The 19047-nt window shown below is 43.8% G+C and overlaps 1 protein-coding gene across 1 annotated transcript in view; it reads left to right on the top strand.

Annotated features, from left to right (window-relative positions):
- The window catches only part of CPVL (carboxypeptidase vitellogenic like), a 130550-nt gene that overhangs the window by 22911 nt on the left and 88592 nt on the right, over nucleotides 1-19047 (top strand). The window contains 3 exon segments of the mRNA XM_036897475.2: nucleotides 1466-1584; nucleotides 16349-16451; nucleotides 17465-17523. Coding sequence (XP_036753370.2) covers nucleotides 1466-1584; nucleotides 16349-16451; nucleotides 17465-17523 — 281 coding nt within the window.

The raw sequence follows: 19047 nt of genomic DNA, 5'->3' as shown, positions 1-19047 counted from the left end.
ACGCAATCCTCCCTGGGGGAGCTGCACTGAGCAGGGAAAAGGCAGTTTGCTGGGCTGCACAGGGGGTGGCTCAGGAGCTAATGCTGATCATGCCTCCCTCTGTCTGAGCCCTCTGCTTTCTGTCCAGCCCTAATGCTAAGGGCTCATATGCATTTTTTCATTTGATCCTGACACAGAGCCCCAGGAGGGGGGATCAGTATCCCCATTTGCACAAAAGGAATAGAGGTTCAGAGAGATGAACTTGCTAGGGAGCCTTGTCAGGATTGCAAATCCAGGTCTGCCATGTCTGGAAACCCACGCTCTTCCTGTTGTGCTAGCCTAGCAGCACCCACCTGGAAACTGCCCACTGAGACCTTTCCTTTGTCCCCGCCACCTCCTATGCTCCCAGGTTCCCCTGCACCTAATCATTTTGCAGGTAACCATAGCTGTGCTCCCTCCAAGCCAGCTTCTTTTCTATGGGTTTTACAAGCAGACTCTTATTCCTGTTGACCCAGAAGGTTGCCCACCTTTTGTAGATGAGAAACTGAGGCACAGAGAGATGAAATAACTTCTCAAAGCCTCACAGAAGTAGCACTAGGATCAACAAAGTACTAGGGAAAAGGGTCCATGTTTTCCCTTTGGGGAGATCCATTTAAAAAGGGGAGCATGTAGTCCCAAAGCAGTGGTGTGCTGGTAATAGGTGAGCAAGCAGCTCTGGGTATCAGGGCCTGATTTGTAGCACTGCTCCCTGACTGTAAATGTTCTCACCGTGGCTTACGGCACCCTCTCAGTGATGTTGAGGAATGCCACATTGGGAGCAGATGCTAGCAATCGGCACCCACTCCAGACTGTGGGCTTCGGCACCCCACTGAAGGCATCTTTAGTTAATGACATGTGTGATGGATCAAGCTTCCTCACCTACTTTTCTCTACCAGTCTCCAACTTACTATGTTTCAGAATTAAATAACTTTTCTTGAATGAGTAGCTTTGATTGGGGACACTTGCTTTGTCACCGCTAACAGACTCTTCTTTGTCCAGATTCTCTTTCTACTTCCCCACCACTCCCTGCTCCTTATTTGCTGTTCCTTCTCCATTTCTTTCCTACTCATTGCTTTATCCTGCCCTGGCCTGCCACGTGGCTCAATGTGAATACCTTGGTTTACCTTTTAGAGTGGAGCTGAGGATAGGTGTTTTTCTTCTTAAAAAAATTCTTATTCTATAGCACATAAACTATATTTTGGGACTGAAGCAAAAAAAAAAAAAATCTTAAAAATGTCACTTGTTTTTGGCTAAGTTGTAAATGTCAAATACATGGAATTGACCAGGCAGCCTGGAATTTGCTACGTAAGTGCTCTCATGCAAGTCACTTTGCAGCCTCTTTGATCACTCCATCCCAGACCTGACCCCTGGGAGAAGTCTGGCTGGGATAGAGATGGCTAATGCTACGTTATTTCTCTAATCCTTGGGTAAATTTTTCCCACACTAGGAAAACACCTGAGCCTGGTTGCTCCTTTCCCTGGATGGAACAGCAAGAGTTTCACTGGCTACCTCACTGTGAATAAGACTTACAACAGCAACCTTTTCTTCTGGTTCTTTCCTGCTCAGGTAGGCCTGTGACAGCGTCCTCACAGGACCCTGACCCTCAAGAGCTGACTTTGCTGCCCCAGCTGGAAGTGTTAGCCTACAAACAAGCCTATGGTTTGGTGTTGTTTGTTAATCTTTTAGATTTTGTTTTCTAATAATAAGTGCCGATGACTCTGTAAGATGTTCCTGTTTATATGCAGGAAACAAATGTTTGCAGGAAAGGTCCAACTTTTGAATTCCTTTCAGCCTTATTCAGAATATTAATACTACTACCTTCTTCCTGCCATGGTCTTCTTCCTAGCTTTTTGTTATTGTTTTGTTCTAAAAATACCTGCCATGGGGATAGGTGGTGAGGAGCCAAAGGAAGAGACAAGGCGATTCCTGCAGTTCATAGGTAATGCACATCTAAGCACATCTAGGTTTAGATGGTGGTCTTGAATGGCTGCTCTGTCTGTGATTTTGCTGTGCCAATTATTCTTTTACTAATTGCTTCATGTATCCAGTACCCATTAATACTGTATGGGGACACAGAGGAGAGGGAGCTAAACTTACTCTGTGGGCCTTTGGGAGAGGGATGGAGAGGATTGGTGATCTAGGATGGCTCTGTGAAAGAGGGGCCACTTATTTTTCCAGGTCCGTATACACATAAGTGTGTATATTTTATGCCATAATAATCCTATTTAGTGTACTGCAAGGTCACACAGTTTTCAGCATGAGCATATCACTTTTGGCTTTTAGTTAGTGTTGTGGTTGGTGGGAGAGGGGAGGGTATTGGTGAGGAGCTGAGATGCATAAACAAATTATATCTCACTACAGGGTAATTTTCTGTTTTTATTTGCCAAATTGTATTTGCTTTAGAAGCTAGAGAAAACAAAGAAAAGGCTATCCACAGAGGGTGGTATTTATATTTGCATGTGATTTGCATATAGCAGTGTTGCATATATAATGACTGGGTAAATTGCTTCAGCCAGGGCAGTTTTCAAAGTAAATTGCTTCTGTTTTACTGTTGGATTGTGTTTTCTTGACTTCTTGTTTTTACTTTCTCACCCATGGCCTCTGACAGGTTGCCACATAGTTGTGCGTGGGTGGAGGTACATAAGAAATGGAGAGAATTCCAGATCTTTTTTAGTTGGGCTCCTAGTAGCCTTCAGGCTGTCACCTACTCTGAGAAGCCTTTCCTGGACCCTAGAGAGTTTCTTATCTTCCTTGGTATTACTGTTGAGTGAGCAAGCGAGGTGCCTAGAGCCCACAATTTAAAGAAAGACTCACTGTCGGGGTCAACAAGCACAGGTTGGCACCTGAGCTCCCTCCGGACTCCTGCTGGTACGTCCCATTGATGGAACTCATCTGGAAACCAGAGGGCGAGGCAGTGTAGTACACAGAGGTCTGCCTACCAGGGCACAGAGCAGAGTAGAAAATGGATCTTCAGAAGCAATCAGGAAAACACCCACATACTCATCACAACTATCTTGAGGACTGATATACATCAAGTCTAGAAGTAGGACCTAATTCGGACAGGTGGAAATTCTTCTGTGTTTGTTCGAGTCTCTTACACTTGATGGCTTTGAGAAGCCATACTTTACAGTGCATCGTGAATAGCACATCTATCCAAAATTCTAGGTTCCTATTGCTGCTGTACAAACTACCACAAACCTCATGGTTTAAAGAGCACAAATTTTATTCACAGTTCTATGGGTCAGCAGTCTGTTGCAGGTTTCACTGGGCTAAAAATCAGGTGTTGGCAGGGCTGTGGTCCTTCTGGCATTTCTGGCAGGGACTCTGTTTCCTTGCCGTTGGCTTTCTAGAGGCTGCTCACAGTCCTTGCCGCTTGGCTCCTTCCTCCGTCGTCAAAGCCTGATCAGCAGGTTGAAGTCCTCTCACGTTGCATTGCTTGGGCTGACTCCATAGCCGCATTGCCTTTTCTGACTCTCGTCCTCTCCTACCCTCTTCTGTGTTTAAGGACCCTTGTGGTTAAACTGGGCCCATCTGGGTAATCCAAGGTCATCTCCCTAATTTTAAGGTCAGTTGATTAGCAACCCTAGTTCCATCTGCAACCTTAATTTCCCTACACCATGTAGCTTAGCCTTTTTACAAGAGCTGGGGATTTGGACATGGATTTCTTTGGGGGCCATTATTCTGTGCAAAATGGATACTTGAAAGAAAAATTGGCCTAGATTTGTATTCTCCATATGTTCTTTCTTGGTGATTCTCACATTTTATTGTATTTAAAAATTATCTCCCAGTTCCCCCAGGGGTTGTGACTCATAGATTGGGAGAGGCCAGTAAGTTGTAGAATTACCAGGTAGATTGTGTTTGAGAAACAGTTGCTCCAGCCTACGGGTCCCCGCCCTGTTCTCAGTGGTCTGGGCCCCACTAAGTAACCCACACTCCTTTTGCCTGAAAGAAACACCTTGTGTGGCCAGCCCCAGATGGAGCTGGTGTGTTGTCCCATGCACCCACCAGGGATGAGGGCTAGAACTGGAGACTGAAGAGGCATGTTTAGGCTGTGGGGGTCTGCTTTCCTAATCCTATTCACTAGTCCTGTCAGGCCTGACCTGATCTGGCAGGGAGGGTTTGACCCCCAGTGAGCTCTCTGCACTCCACCCCCCACCATCCCATCCCCGAAGAAACTGATTCTTTACTTCCTCTTCTCCTTGGTGACTGTTTATGATACCAGTAACTTCCCTGTTGACTGTGTATGTTAACTCTTCCACACTTACAATCCAGATTTGTGAAAAAAGCAATTATCGGCGAGGGGTGATCAAATGAAAGCAAAGTGAAGACACAGTTATTTCTTTCTTAGGTTGCCTCTGAGAAGGTTACAGCTTTGTCTAGAATATAGGTGATGGGCTGGGACTGCAAAGCTGGTCAGGAAAATGGGCTCAGATTCTCTACCCTCTCCTGGTTGCCAGACTGAGTTCTAAATCCCTGCTGCATTAAACATTGTCTGGGCTGTTGGGGTCTCCCCCAACCTTAATTAAATGGAGACCTAGCTGTGCATCATCCCCTGACCAGATATTGGTTCTTCTGGTCCCAATACTATATAGCCTGAAACATATTCTAAGATGATACCAAAAGATGTAAACATGAGGCCACAACAGGTAAGATGCATAAGCACAGAATGTTCTATTGAAACTGATGGACTAAGGTTCAGGGGAGAAAGAGGCAGGGATGAAAAGACAGTACCACTGACAGGGGTTACCATGTGGCAGCCAGGATAGACTATTCCATGACCACTTTACCCACCCACAGAGACAATATCTGAGGCCCTAAGGCAACCCTTCTTGCCAGATCAGTCAGGCTGTAAATTATGGAACGGACCAGTTTGAGTAAAGGAGATAAAGCACGTGAGAAGCAGAAGTGTTGGCCACTGAGATGGGGGAGAATTCCTTTCATTTGGCAGAAACATTAGTTCATTGCCTGTCACAGGGAAGCAGCTGTAATCAGGAAAGAAATGACCCCTTACAAGAACTGAAGGTAGAGAAAATAAGAGATCCAGGAAGGATGCTACATTTGTAATATCCTCTGAGGGTTTTCTGGGGACGCTATTTCTCAAATTAGTTTTGTTTTCCTGTTATTTCTGTGAGATTCCCCTGTCATTGTATACAAATCGGTGCATAATGGATCCCAGAACTTGAAATTGGTGTGCAGTGGGGAAACAATCTGTAGGAGAAATGAATAGGCATTTTGCATGGGATGAAAAGTATAATGAAGACAATTAAAATGTAACAATTAAAATAACAATTATAATAGCTATTATTAATTGAACACTATGTGCTAAGCACTGTTCATTTTCTTATTTAATCCTTCCAATGACCACATAGGCAAGGAATTATTAGCCTTGTTTTATAGATGAAGAGGATTACAGAGATTAAATAGTTAACCCTAAATTGCCCAACTAGAAATTGGCAGAACTGGAATTTAAAAGTAGGTCTTACAATGGAGAAATCTTTGTTCTTGCTCATTCTATGTTGATTCTAAGAAAACTGGTCATGGAAGGCACTAGACAATGGCCGTTAAAAGTATGGCTCTTGCGTTAGTCAAGCCTGCAAATAATTTTGGCTCCACTACTTTTGCCACATGTGACTGCAGGCCCATTTCTTAACTTCTATGAACATTGGTTTCCTTGTTTCAAAATGAGCATCAAACTACCTGCTTGATAATGGTTTTGAGACAAATGAGATAATGTGAGAAGGCCCTTAGATTGGTGCCTGATAAATAATAACTAGAGTTGCTATTGTTATTAATCATCATCATTGTCATTATTAGTTTTCCTATTTATCAACACAAATAATGTACACAACTAAACCAGTCCCAATTTGGGAGATTCAAGAAGACAGGAAATAGATGGTGATTCCAAATTGGAAGGAGCTGAATGCCAGCCAAGAATGTAGATTAATTGCTAGTAGGTAAGAGAATCACAAAGTGAAATTGGGATTTGTCATGCTTAAGAAGGCAAAAAGGCACAGAGATTACTATTTTTTAAATTAGCAACCTTCTTATTGGAAAAAAGATACCCAGCATTTGATTTTATCTTTTCGATACAGGAATGTAGGTGAGTTTTTGGGTGCATCTAGCCCAAACCTGCAGATTCATTGCCTCAAATGTCTGGACCCCTTTACTAAGGGCCTCATGTTGCTTCCCTGGCCAAGAGGAATGGCAGGGATTCCTGGTGACTGAGAAAGTCAATATCACACTGAGGAGTCAGCAAGGCTGGGATAGGATGAGGCACGGGAGGCACCTAGAGGCAACATTTGAGCTCCCTCCTCCTCAGGGTCATGCAGGTGCTGACCTTGCTTTATCAGACACCAGGAAAATCAAAGGAGCGCGGGATTAAGTTAACACAGCCCACAAATCTATGACCCAGTGCAAGGGCAATGAGCCCCTCTAGTGCTCCTGGGCCAAAGCAGAAGGTGAGTAGAAGAGCTTGTCCCCAGTGACAGGGGTGCCTGGAAGCCAGCAGGATAGGCTACCCTGGGAGTGAAGGCACAGAATCAGGCTTTACTGGGCCTCGGCATGTGCTAGGTTTACGCCCTCCTCCAGGTCCAGGTGTCAGAACTTCTTGAGTAACAATTAAGGGTGGGTAGAGGATGGTGGCTCCCAGACTTGCTGCTGCTCATTGGAAATACCTGGGTAGTTTTACAAATATGACATCTTACTCAACTCAGTGTCCAGCTATCCCAGCAGAGACTCTGACCCAGTAGATCTGGAGAGGGCCCAGGAACTGGTATTTCTAACAAGCACCAGTGATCCCAATGCAGTTAGTCAGTGGTCTTGTATTTCGGAGGAGAGAATTAGAGGTCAGGATACTGGGACTCCAGTTCCAGGTCTGCAGCTCCTGGCTGTATAACTTGGGACAGGGCATTTACACTCGCCATCTCTGTTTTCTCATACAGAAAAGAAGATATTAAACCTATTTGATCTCTAAGGTCCTTTCCCATTCTATGGCTCTTTAGTTGTAGTCAGCTTGCCGAAAAGTCATGCCTAAATGTGCAACCTAAGGTAAAAAAAACACCCAGGAAATCCAAATCACGGTCCGGGTTGAGTGAATGAACCTTGGAATCTGTATCCCCTGCGGTCGCCAGCCTTTAGACGTGATCTTTGCTCTTGCATGTGTGCTCCTGTATAGGCCCTTCCGTAGTGGGTCAAGACTGGCCTTTGTTACCAATGCACTGTAGCAGAAATGATGCTGTGTGACTTCCAAGGCCACACTATCAAGGGCAATACTGTTTCTGCCTTGGTCTCTTGGATCGTCTCTCTGAGGGAAGCTGGATGCCATGCTGAGAGGATCCTAAAGCAGCCATATGGGCATCCCGTGTGGAGAGACAGTGAGGCCTCCACCCTCCCGTCAACACCATCCTGGATGACGTTCATCTAGCCCGAGTCAAGCCTTCAGGTGATGGCAGCCCTGGCTGATATATTGACTGAAGGCTTCATGAGAGACCCTGAGCCAGAACTGTCTATCCAGACATCCCTGAATTCCTGACCCACAGAAAGCATGAGAGATAACAAATTATTACTGCCTCAAGCCCCTAAGTTTTGGAGACAAGTTATGCGGTGTTAAATAACTAATACAGCCTCGTGACATGTACTTTGGGCTATGAATGTGCTATCTTGAGATAACTAAAACCTTGAGAGTGGTGACTTCTCTGCTAGTTATTTATTTATTTAATCCCTCTCATGTATGTATTTAATGCCTCCCAGCTCCAGTTCTACCCTTTTAACCTGCTCCATGGTAACACAACAATAAACGCTTTTCCTGTGCAGTGAGCACAATATTATGCTTTGTCAGTAGAGGGTGCTGGAGGGACATGGCAAGAGGAAGTTTGGCTTCTCTTCCTGTTCACCCGTCCTGAGTTTTGCTTTCTCTTGGCCCTGCTGCCCAGTCTGTCAGAAGTCAGTGTGTACTTTTGAGACAGTGGTGCTCTGACTTAGCTGGGCACCCAGGCCATGGAGACCCTCAGAAGCCTATAGTCCTGGCTCTGCCCCAGTCACCACCCCTCTGTGGCACCCTCAACACGGACACCATACATTCCAGGACTCACCAGGGAGCAGCTTCCATACAGCCCGGCTTGCTGTGCAGCTCTCTCACCAGCCCTCTCACCAGCCTTGACCTGCACACCATGGGTCGTTTCCTGCAGTCCTCCAAACATGGACACTGTGCACTCCAGGTTGTGCCACCCATCAAGCAAGGGGGCTCCCAAATATCTTGACTTCCTCTGTCCCTCTTACTTGCCCAGAGACGGTTGGCCAGCACTGAGCTGTGCATCCTGGTGAACTCCTCAGCCACCCAGTGAGTGCAACCACACCTTCTCCAATGAGGTCTGGATGCAGCCTTGGGAAGGGTCTGTCCATGCATGGATACTCTCTCTGAGCCTGGGGGATTCTTTAGAGTTCTCCATTCTTTATGGTCATTCCCCCAATACAATGAATAACTTTTTATATTAAAATTCCCCTGTTCCTTGGTAGTCACAGGAAGCCTACCCAGCATGATGGCATTTGGTCAACACTGAGGATGTGGCTCATGGGGAAGCAGACCCACTGACCTTCCATCCCCAGTTTTGCCCAGGGTGGATATGGTACCCATGGCTGATGGAGGTCAGAGAAAATACTGGAACTTGTAACAGAATGAAAGGTCAGTGTTTCCATACAAAAAAATAATAATTAAAAAAATTCAAATATTAAAATTATTGTATCATTTCTGTCCTCTGATTGGGCTCCAACTGATACAGCCACCCCATTTGAATTCTTTCCCTGTTGCCCAGAGACACCAAGGGCAAAAAGTATGGTCTGGCCTAAGGAACCAGGAGCTGGGAAGGTGTCAGGAGCCAGGGCAGCCAGTCTCCGTCTCAGCCCTATTCTGTCCAAGGCTCCAGGATCACTCATCCATTCTTCTCTCTTGGCAGATCGACATGTTTTGTTTCTCCAGGCATTTGGTAGAAGATGGCTACCCTATGGTTTCTAAGTTTACCTGTTCTTGGATTATGAAATCTATAGAGACTAGCTAGTGCTTCTCCTGGGACAAAGTAGGCTTGGCCCTGTGTGGGTCAGGTATTCTTTCTTGGTCCAGTCAGCTAAGGCTGAGGGTGTAGATTCATGTAATATAAACATGGCGAATGAGCTCTTTCTGTTGGTCAATGGAAAGGCAGTTCTTGGAGAATGGACTGTGGTCTGGACAGACCTCTTATAATATGTCTATAAATCCACTAATAATACAGCAAAGATTTGGATGTCACAAACATTTGTCTTCTTCAAACTTTCACTGTTTATCTTCTCTTTGCTATATATATTTATGAAATTATGAAGTGCTGGCAGAATAGAAAGTTGGTGAGACAAAACAAGAAGGTATATAAAAATAATAAATTATAGACCATTCCATCCATAGGAATATTCACTCTGCAGAAACCTTTGTTTGCCTGATTCCCTTTGGGAAATTAAAATTTAACACGGAGAAGAAAGTAACTAACTTTTTCAGCTATTTCTTTCTTTGCATCAAGAAGGGGAAGTCAGGCCTTTTCTCCACCACCCTTCCCCTAGTCTTTCTAGAGTCTAGCTTTCTGGCGGGAGGCACAGAGAAGCCACAACTATCTCATGAAGGAATGAGGCAGAGACGATTGTATTGGGGTGTAAGCTGGCTCAAATTGATGAGACAATTCAGAGCTTGATGAGAGTTAGTGGGAGCTAGGAGTTATGTGAGGGAGCCTCAAAACAGAACTTTGAATAAATTTATTTTCCATTTGATGGTGCAGCGGCAACAATCATAGTAGAGGAAAATTTAGTGAAAAGTCAGTGCCAACCACTGGATGTAAAATTCCTCTGAAAAGCACAGTCTTCAGCAAGGTGTTTGTGTTGGGAGTGTGTGTGTGGAATTAAAATGTTACTAGGTATCTAGTTAACAATTCTAGTCACAAAACCAGTCGCTTTAAATAAAAAGCTCTGCCATGATTAATACCATTAGTGTAGCAGCTTAAGTATCAGCTGAACTGGGATCTGTGTGGCAAAGTGGGAGTCCATTCAAACATACTAGGGGGAATTTTAAGACATTTACTTTGGGTACTAATGACTTCAATTAAGATAGAACACATTACTTAAACCAAGCAAATGATCAGCCTCTGCATATGGAAGTGTGAAGGGAACCTTAATTAATTTACTAATTGCACTTCTCATCTTAAGCAGTATCATTGATTTGGGTCTGTTAGTGGTTTAGTTGCTGTTTTCTCTCACAAAGTGTGTTGTTCTTTATTGGGGGGATGAGATGTAGGGGGTGGCTAGAGTATGTACCTAACCCTGGACATTGGCAGAAAATGTTGCCCTAATGCTTGTTGAGAGACCTAAGATTCCAGAGTCGCTCTAGTAAGTCCTCTGTATAAAATACAATCATATTACTTCAGAATACTGAAATGAGTAAGCCTTTAGAGCCCTCTTCCCCCCAACATGTGAACTTACTGCTTCAGTGATATGTGTAAGGCCTGAGTAGGTTATCTCTACCATGTAATGTAGAGGAAGGCCTGGGAGGATGGAAGAGAAGATGGGTATGTTTGATCGGCATGAGAAGGAAGACTCTGAGGATAAGGGGACCATGGAAGACATGTCCGTGTGGAGAGCAATAGGGTAAAAGTGTTTGGTACAAGTTGAGCTGCATTAGTGGTCCCTATAGAGTCTCCTGTATGTTCACTTAGAAGCAAGGAGAAAGGAAGAAACTGGGGTTTCTAAGAATCTTTTCATGAACACAAGATTAAACAAAATAAATGAGTTTCACTTGCTTCAAATGACAATTAAGACATAGGGTAGATTTTTTCAGCATCATTGTGAATAAATAATTGGAGGAGCTAATGTGAGAAATTGTGAAATTTCTTTCTGTAAAGATTCTAAAAAACTGAATAGATAACCTGCCTCCTGGGCTGTCATTCTGGAACAAACCCTGGAAAGGAGTGTCCAAGTTCATGAATTGGCCACCAGGGGTCACCAGAAGAACTGAAAGAGCCTCTAAGCCAGAGCCATAGTTTCTTGCTCACCCACAAAAGGTGCAGGTTTGTGGGACCTGTGTGCCTACACCCTTTTTTTGCTAGACAGATTCCTCACTTCAATGTTTAGGACTGTTTTGTCCCTTCTTTGATATTTAGACTTTCTTTGTCCCTTCTTTTTGAACAGTTCTTGCTATACTACTCTGACCTATATGCCTTATAGAGATTTTATTTTCTTTCAATTAAATGTATAAGTGCTTATCTGTAGGGGATTACTCATCTTTCAGGGCTCAGCTCAAATGTTGTCACATCACCAGAGGCCTTCTTTAAATATTTAATCTAATGTTCTTCCATTACTCTCACCTATCACCCATCTATTTAATTACCTATTACTTGCCTTCCCACCTCACCAGAAAAATGATCAGAGCTAATGTTTAAAATAGATGTGTCAGGCACTGTCCTAAGTGTTGTGCATATATTAACTCTTTGAACCTGCACAACAACCAATAACATATGTCATTATTATTCTTATTTTCAAACAGTGAGGGCAGTGAGACACAAGAAGTTAAGTAACCTGCCCAAGGTCATCAGCTGTTAAAAATAGCGTACTTGGAGCTCAGACAATTAGCAGCCTGATGCCAAAACCTATGGTCTTAACCATTAAGTATCCTACCTCTCCTTCATATTCTTTTTTATTAAGGTGCCATTGATATACACTCTTATGAAGGTTTCACAAGGAAAACAATGTGCTTACTACATTTACCCATATTATCGAGTGCCCCCCATACCCCATTGCAGTCACTGTCCATCAGTGTAGTAAGATGCCACAGAGTCACTACTTATCTTCTCTGCAACACTGTCTTCTCCATGATCCCCCAACACCATGTGTACTAATCATAATACCCCTCAATCCCCTTCTCCCTCCCTCCCCACCCCTCTCCCACCCCTCCCCTTTGGTAACTATTAGTCCATTCTTGGGTTCTGTGAGTCTGCTGCTATTTTGTTCCTTCAGTTTTGCTTCTTTGTTATACTCCACAAATGAGGGAAATCATTTGTCTACCTCTCCTTGAGTGGCACCTGGTTCATGTCCCTAGCCCTAAAACAATACTGGTTAGTGTTGTATGTTAAGTGAATTAATACATTGTGATTCATTCAGTGTCATACTATTAAGCAGAGTGATGAAAGTACTGACACAAAGAGATTTCCACATGTGTTGTTAAGTAAATTCAGCAAATACAGAGCATTCTATGTATAGCCTGATCCTGTTTTTGTGAAAAAAGTACATATTTATGTATATAACATATATAACATCTATAAGATATGTATATATGTATATGACTATGGGGGGGGGCATAGAGACAAACCAGAAGGCTAAATATCTCCATGATCATCGCTAGGGAATAGGACTGGTGAAACAAGGGTTATTTTTATATAGCTTCTTCAAAAAAAAATTTAGTTAAGAAGTACTTGGTTAAAAAAAAAAGTTTAAGGACAATTTGTAAAAGTGTTGGCAAAAAAAAATGCACTATTTCTCTCTTGTTTCATACACTCTTGAATTATAGCCTCAAAAAAACCAATTCTCTAAAAGTTCTATATTTTGCAAGACCATAAACGAATTAAAGTGGTTGTTCCTTACTTCATCTGATCCTAAGTTTTGCAATGTGGTTTTGTTCAGGATATCTTCATTTACTTTTGTTTATTCCTAAGTGGGGGGTAGAAAGTGGGAGTAAGGCTGCATTTTCAAAACTTGAGAGCTAAATATATCACCCTAGAAATTATCACATAATAACTTCAGCCATTGTCATTGATGTAATTATTATTATATGATCATGACATTGTGCTGTCATATTATAAAAGTCTGCATGCTGTGATATAACTCTTAGCATTGAACATGTACATACACCTTTATTTTCCAGCATCTGACTTTTGCATTTCATTCTGGATAAAGGCAGTATTAGTTCATAGGCTGGTTGGCTTATCACAGGAGCAAGATGTGCACGTGGAATTTTCTTTACAAATGGGCTTCTTCAAGGTGGTTGAGCTCATTCTCCTCCTTCAGGGAAGTAAAGCTGAGGAGCAAGGTCAGCTGAGGTTGGAAATGTGTATGCAGATCTCTTCTTATTTAAGCATTCCAAGAATGCAGTGTCCCGTGCTTCAGAGTTGCATAATAAAAATGTTTGGCACCAAGGTGTTTGACTTGACTTTGTAGTGTAGCCTCTCAGGGTCAGGCTATTTTTCTGGAGTCCAGAGGTCCCATCATTATGCCAGGTCACAGGAAGGGACATGAAAGGTGAGGGGAGGATAGGGTGGGGACCAGAGAGTCTGGGGCGTCAGAGAGGGCAAACTGTCTGGCACCCTCACAGATCTCAGTCCTGCCTACACGTTAGACCACCTGCAAGCTTTTAAAAAAGACTGATGCCTGCCTCACCCCAGACCGACTGAACTGGAATCTTTGTGTTTGGGCCTAGGCACTAGTTTCTAAAAACAATCTCTCCAAGTTTTGTTAATGGACGGCTGAGGTTGAGAACCACTGGCTCACATGTAGCACACAGTGGCTTCTAGAAACTCATGTGCACATTAGGAAGGAAGTGGGGGGCTGGATGTCCACTAGAATGGGTGGACTCATAATATTGCACATTCCTGGGGAGGCTGAAACTACCTCCATCCAGATTCCATTGTTTCTCCTGCTCCAATAGGCCCCTACTGCTGAGTGAATGCAAGTGGAAGGTGGTTCTCGTGAGTGGTGTTGAACAGCAAGTTAGAGGATCTGAGGGGGAGATAAAAATCACTTATTCAAACAAAATACACACAGTCAGGGCCAGGTAGGTTAAGGCAGAGCTGGTTATATTTATTCAGCATGGTAGAGTTCGCAGTATCATTTTGTGATCCATTTTCTCATCAGGGCCTTCAGGTAAGCCTGCGAGGTGGGCATTCTTGCAATTTGATGAAATGAGGAGACTGAGGCCTCAAAGAATCTGAGCGCCAAGATCACACAGCCATTATCTGACCAAGTAAAACCAGAACCTGCCTGGCTACCATTTCAGAGCTCACTCTGTTTCCTTGCAGCAGCTTTAAAAGGCTGTCTTTGATTTTTATTTCTCCTGTTTCAACTTATAAGTCGCTAGTTCTCTTCAATTCTTTATGCATGCTTGTGACACCAGAAAAAGAGGACTAACTAGTGAAAAACTGACCAGGAAGACATCTGCCAAAGGAGCATGGAAAATGCCAAACAACCTGCTTTTCTGATTCTTTCATTTATAGATGGTTTATGTTAAATCCATTTATACATTTCTAGCATTCATCTGTTATAGAAATAGCTAACATTTGTAGAACATATGCTATATGCCATGGGCTTTATGAAAATTAATTCTTTTAGTCCTCAAAAACCACATGGCATAGGTACTATTATTGATCCCCATTTTACAGGTGGGAAAACTGAGGACCAGAGAGCTGAGGCAACTTGCCTAAAGTCACACAGCTAGTGGATAGTAGAGCCCAGTTTGAATCTGGTTTGTGGCAACAGCTCACAGACTTACCCATTACACTGTGCTGACTCTTGGAGCCACAGCCCCACTGATCAGAGTTCCCAGTCTGGCTGTGGGCTCTCCCTTTTCTTGGTGTTTCCCTTATTATAATAATTGTATACCCTTATTGTGCTTTTATCACCCTTTAGACATTGTTCCAAGGGTTTTACAAATATTATCTCATTTAATTTCTTAATGCTGGAGAGTGGGCTCCAGAAGCAGCTGCCCACAGGGAGGCTCTCCTGTTGGTGGATCTTCTTGCCACCACCTCTCTTTCAGCAAAGACCCCTTGGCCCCTCCAAAGCTGCTCTGTGTCAGACTTCTGTGACTGGAGAAGTGTCTCCTTCCCTTCCATCCTCATGGTTAGACCCTGTACGATCAGCTGTCCTTCCTGGTTCTTGGCTGTGGCGGGTGAGATCACCTCCCCGTGAGTTAGTTTGCCTTCTGCCCAAAGCCTTCTCACATCGTCCAGGTAGATGGAGACAGACTCACTCACGCAGACCTGCGAATGAAACACTAGTTTGTCTCTGTATGCCTGGGCTATAAGAGGTTCCAGGATGTCTGGGCTGAAGCAATCAGATCCTTGCTTGCTGAACCTGGCTGACTGAACACCAGTGAGCCATGACATCAAATGAGGGCTCACAGTCCTGTCCTGCAGGGAGCCTCCTGGAGGCCAAGTGGACCCTCTTTCAGATTGTTCTGCAGGGTTCACTAGGGCCAGTGGCCTCAGCACTCACTGCTCACACCAGTTCTTTGCTGCCTTCAGGATTTCTCCTCTATTTCCCTGTCTCTGCAGCATCGTTCCCTGGGGCTTGTGGCTGGCTCCTTCTCTGCCTTCAGATCTCAGTTCAACTCTGGGTCTCATTGAACCCTTCCCTGGTCACTGTGCCGAAAGGAAGCACCACTCCTTCTCAGCCCTCACTCACTCTCTTCACACCATCCTTATTTCTTTCACACCCTTTAATCATCGTATTTATTCCTTTGTTTACTTATCGTCCTATGAAAATGTGAGCTTGAAGACAAGGAGTTTTCTTTTTCACTCACTGCCCCGCTGGGTACCTACCAATCAGCATGGTCCCAGGCCCATATTAGGTGCTGAATAAATATGGATTGAATGAGTAAAGAACCCTCTGCTACTGAGGCTCATGGTATTGGCTCTAATACCAGTAGCTCATTTCCAGCATCCTAACCCTGCCAATGACCTTTTCTTTTTTACATCTCCAGCATCTCCTAAATCAGTCTGCACCTTTTTAAAGGGTTTTGCTGCATTAGCTAAATGACTTTAGGCTGGTCTGCTTCTTCTTAATTTCCCCCATGTTGAGTGAAGTTGGTGTTCCCTGTGAACACCTTCTTGGTAATAAAATCAGAAAGGCAGTTTGGGCCTTTGGTGAAGGGGCTGTCACGGAGGAGGATGGGTGCTTTGTTATGTCTCTTTGGGAATATGTAGGTCAAATGGAAGAGTCCCCAAAAGTTTGAACAGCTGAAAAAATGCAACTGTGCCCAAGACTGCATAAGTTGGATGCCTAGGGACATGTAAAGGCTAAGCTACATTCAACAAGTTTTCTGGTTATTTGTAAGATGTAACTGCACACAAAAGATGCCAGCGTATGAGGCAAATGCTAATGAAAACAAGTGATGACCAGTACTTTGCTTGTAGCAGAGAGCAGTCACTGGGGGCTGGGAAGGCTTTATGGCCTTTAATCAAGGCCATGGGAGGCAAAGGATTTGGTAAGTTTGCTTGGGTGTGTTCTTCAGCCTTGGTGCTCTGTGTGCTCAGTGGTGTCTTTGTCCGCTTAGGTAAAGACTTTAGAGGCTCCACTAGTTCTCTGGCTGCAGGGTGGGCCAGGAGGTCCATCCATGTTTGGACTCTTTATGGAACATGTCACAAGAAATATGACCTGTAAGTAGTGCTTGGATTCTATTTCCCTGTGGAGAATCCTTTGTCTGAGCCTTCTGTCTGCTCCAGAAATAATGGAGAGTGTGCACTGAACCACTAGGACTAGCTTAACAGTAACAGTTCCAGGTTATAAAAACATAGCTTTCTGGCAAAGTCTGCCCAAGAAGGAGGAGCCACCAGAGGGAGTGTCCCAGCTGAGCTGCTTTTTCCCTTGAAAATTTGGGTGAAAGGTTCTAAGCTTTTTTCTCTCAGGCTGCTGCTGACTCAAGCAATCTGGGTAATGAAAACAGTTGGTATTTATTACTATTTGGGTGAGTGCTTTCGCTTTGGAAGAGAGGGTGGGATTATATCCCTAATCATTCACACAAACTGAACACTGCACGGTTCAGTCACAGAAATGATTGGGGGTCTTGGAAGCCAGGTACTGTGGCTGGGGGCAGGGTCAAGGAAGGAACGGAGACGGAGCCGAGGAGCCACATCTGGCTGTCAGCCAGCCTTATCTCCACCTCATCGTGTTGGTGGGAGGAGATTGTTTACTTTCTCTGGGTCAGAATTTGGAGGTGAATCAGTTTGAGACTCAGTATAAAAGCACGTGTGCCAATTCTACTGAAGTTGCTCTCTTCAGCGTTGGATGGAAGGATGGAAGAGGATTCAGAAGGATCGGCCTTCTTTTATTTTTAAGGAGATTAAGGAGATTCAGTGTATGAGATACATGGTTTTATTGTGTAGGTGGTTGATGAGTGTTTCCACATGAACCAGTTGCATGGGGTTTTGTTTTCCAGACTTCCCCTGAGATGTGGAAACCGTGTGGGTCTGGGAAGGGTAAAGGAGAGGAGAGGAGGAGGAGAAGGTGCTGGGGTCTGTTCCTCACTTGTGAGAGTATGCAGCAATAGCAGAGGGCTGCCGCCATTCACAGGTGTGCTGAGGACAGGTGGACGTGTTAGGGTCCCGACCAGACATAGGCCTCAGGTGGGATGTTTTGTTAATGACCCAATCTCAACCCTCTGTTTTACTAGTGCATGCCAGAGATTTTCCCTGGACTACTATATTTTCAATGCTTTACTTTGATAATCCAGTGAGTACCCAATGGTCCTATGAAAGGCCAATATTAGCCTATCTTGTCTTTGTTCTTATTAAGTATGTTTAAGAAAAAGGGGGAAAAAGAAAAACAGAGATTCAGATTTTTTTTGCCTTAATGTAGAATTTAATCAGTTAAAAACCCATTTGAGATATAACTTTTTTAGCATCATCATTATATCTGAGTTTGGGAATTTTATTTGCTGCTTTCTCTCCTTCCCTCATTTTTAGTCTTATGAAATGTCCTGCTCACTGAATTATATCATCCAGGATAAGGGATTGGTTTCTCCCCACTGACTGTATGGCTTCTCCATATCATAGGGTATTTTATAGTGTCAGAACTCCTAATATTTCAAATAGAGTTAAAAAAAGGTATAAAAAATGAAAACTGGTCTCCTTCACTTACCACAGTGAAGTGCCTCATCTCGAACAAAAAGTGGAACTCCTTGGGAAGTCAGCTGAAATTGAATCTAATAAACTGAAAAATAGGAGAGTCACTTTAGGGTGTGTGTCTGCAGATTGGGGTTGTCTTTGCACCCTAGCTTATTTCTCTACCTTCTCTCATGTCCCAGATGGTTCAAAGAGAAAGCAGATACACAGGGAGAAAAAAATTCAGCATTCTTGTTTCTCCCTCCCCCCACAACATTCTGTCAACCATCCTCTTTCCTAGTCTGTAATTGCATATTCAAATAAAAGCTGGGCAAAATGTCCTGTCCCTTTTGGTGTTTAGGAAAAACAAAAACAAAAATATTTATGCTTGGTGGAGGATGATTCCTTACACAAGTTATTCATGCAGAAGAAGTGGTAGCTTCTTCTTTTGATTTATGGCTTAGTTGTCTATGAACTACTAGTTATAAGGAAATATTAGTTTAAAACTAATCTTTATTTTAAACCCCCTTATCTACTGAAGGTGAAAGGGCTTAACAGCCATATTTCTCACCAATAAATAAATGAACCTTTCCACCCCCACCCCTGGCCACACACATACAACTTTTATCTCCGGTCTAGAGAGTTTTCATTCCTGGCAGGACAGAGCAATACACCCTCCAGATTTCAGAGAGGAGACGACTTTGGGTGTTTTGATACTGTAACAGGGGCCAGAAAAGGTGAATTCCTCAACCTTAAATCAACATCTTGACAGGATCCTCACTCTGGAAATCAGGACAGCTCAGTCCCTGACCCTAGGGCAGGGCTTTGTGCTGATATTTTATTGGGGCTTGGAAGAGGGGAGGGGGATGTGGGGAAAGTTGGGGTTCCTATGGCCAGGATCCTCACCTGAATCTAAACTACGATGATGTAACTGGCCTCCTGCTAGACTACGGCTTCCACACTCGTAGGCAAAACGCTATTACTGAGTCACTATATATATAAAGAGCTCTGCCCAGTGCTCTAGGCGGAGGCAGAGACAAAGCAGGATTGCAGAGACAAAGCAGGATTACAGACCTGCAGACTGTTGGATGCAGACGTAATTCTAGTGCTTGACCTATCATGGGAGAACAAGCTGGGTAATAAACTCTTTCAC

Source organism: Manis pentadactyla, chromosome 7 (assembly GCF_030020395.1).
Source record: "Manis pentadactyla isolate mManPen7 chromosome 7, mManPen7.hap1, whole genome shotgun sequence".
NCBI lineage: Eukaryota > Metazoa > Chordata > Mammalia > Pholidota > Manidae > Manis > Manis pentadactyla.
The sequence above is the reverse complement of the archived record's forward strand: the minus strand, read 5'-3'. Positions and strand labels throughout refer to the sequence as shown.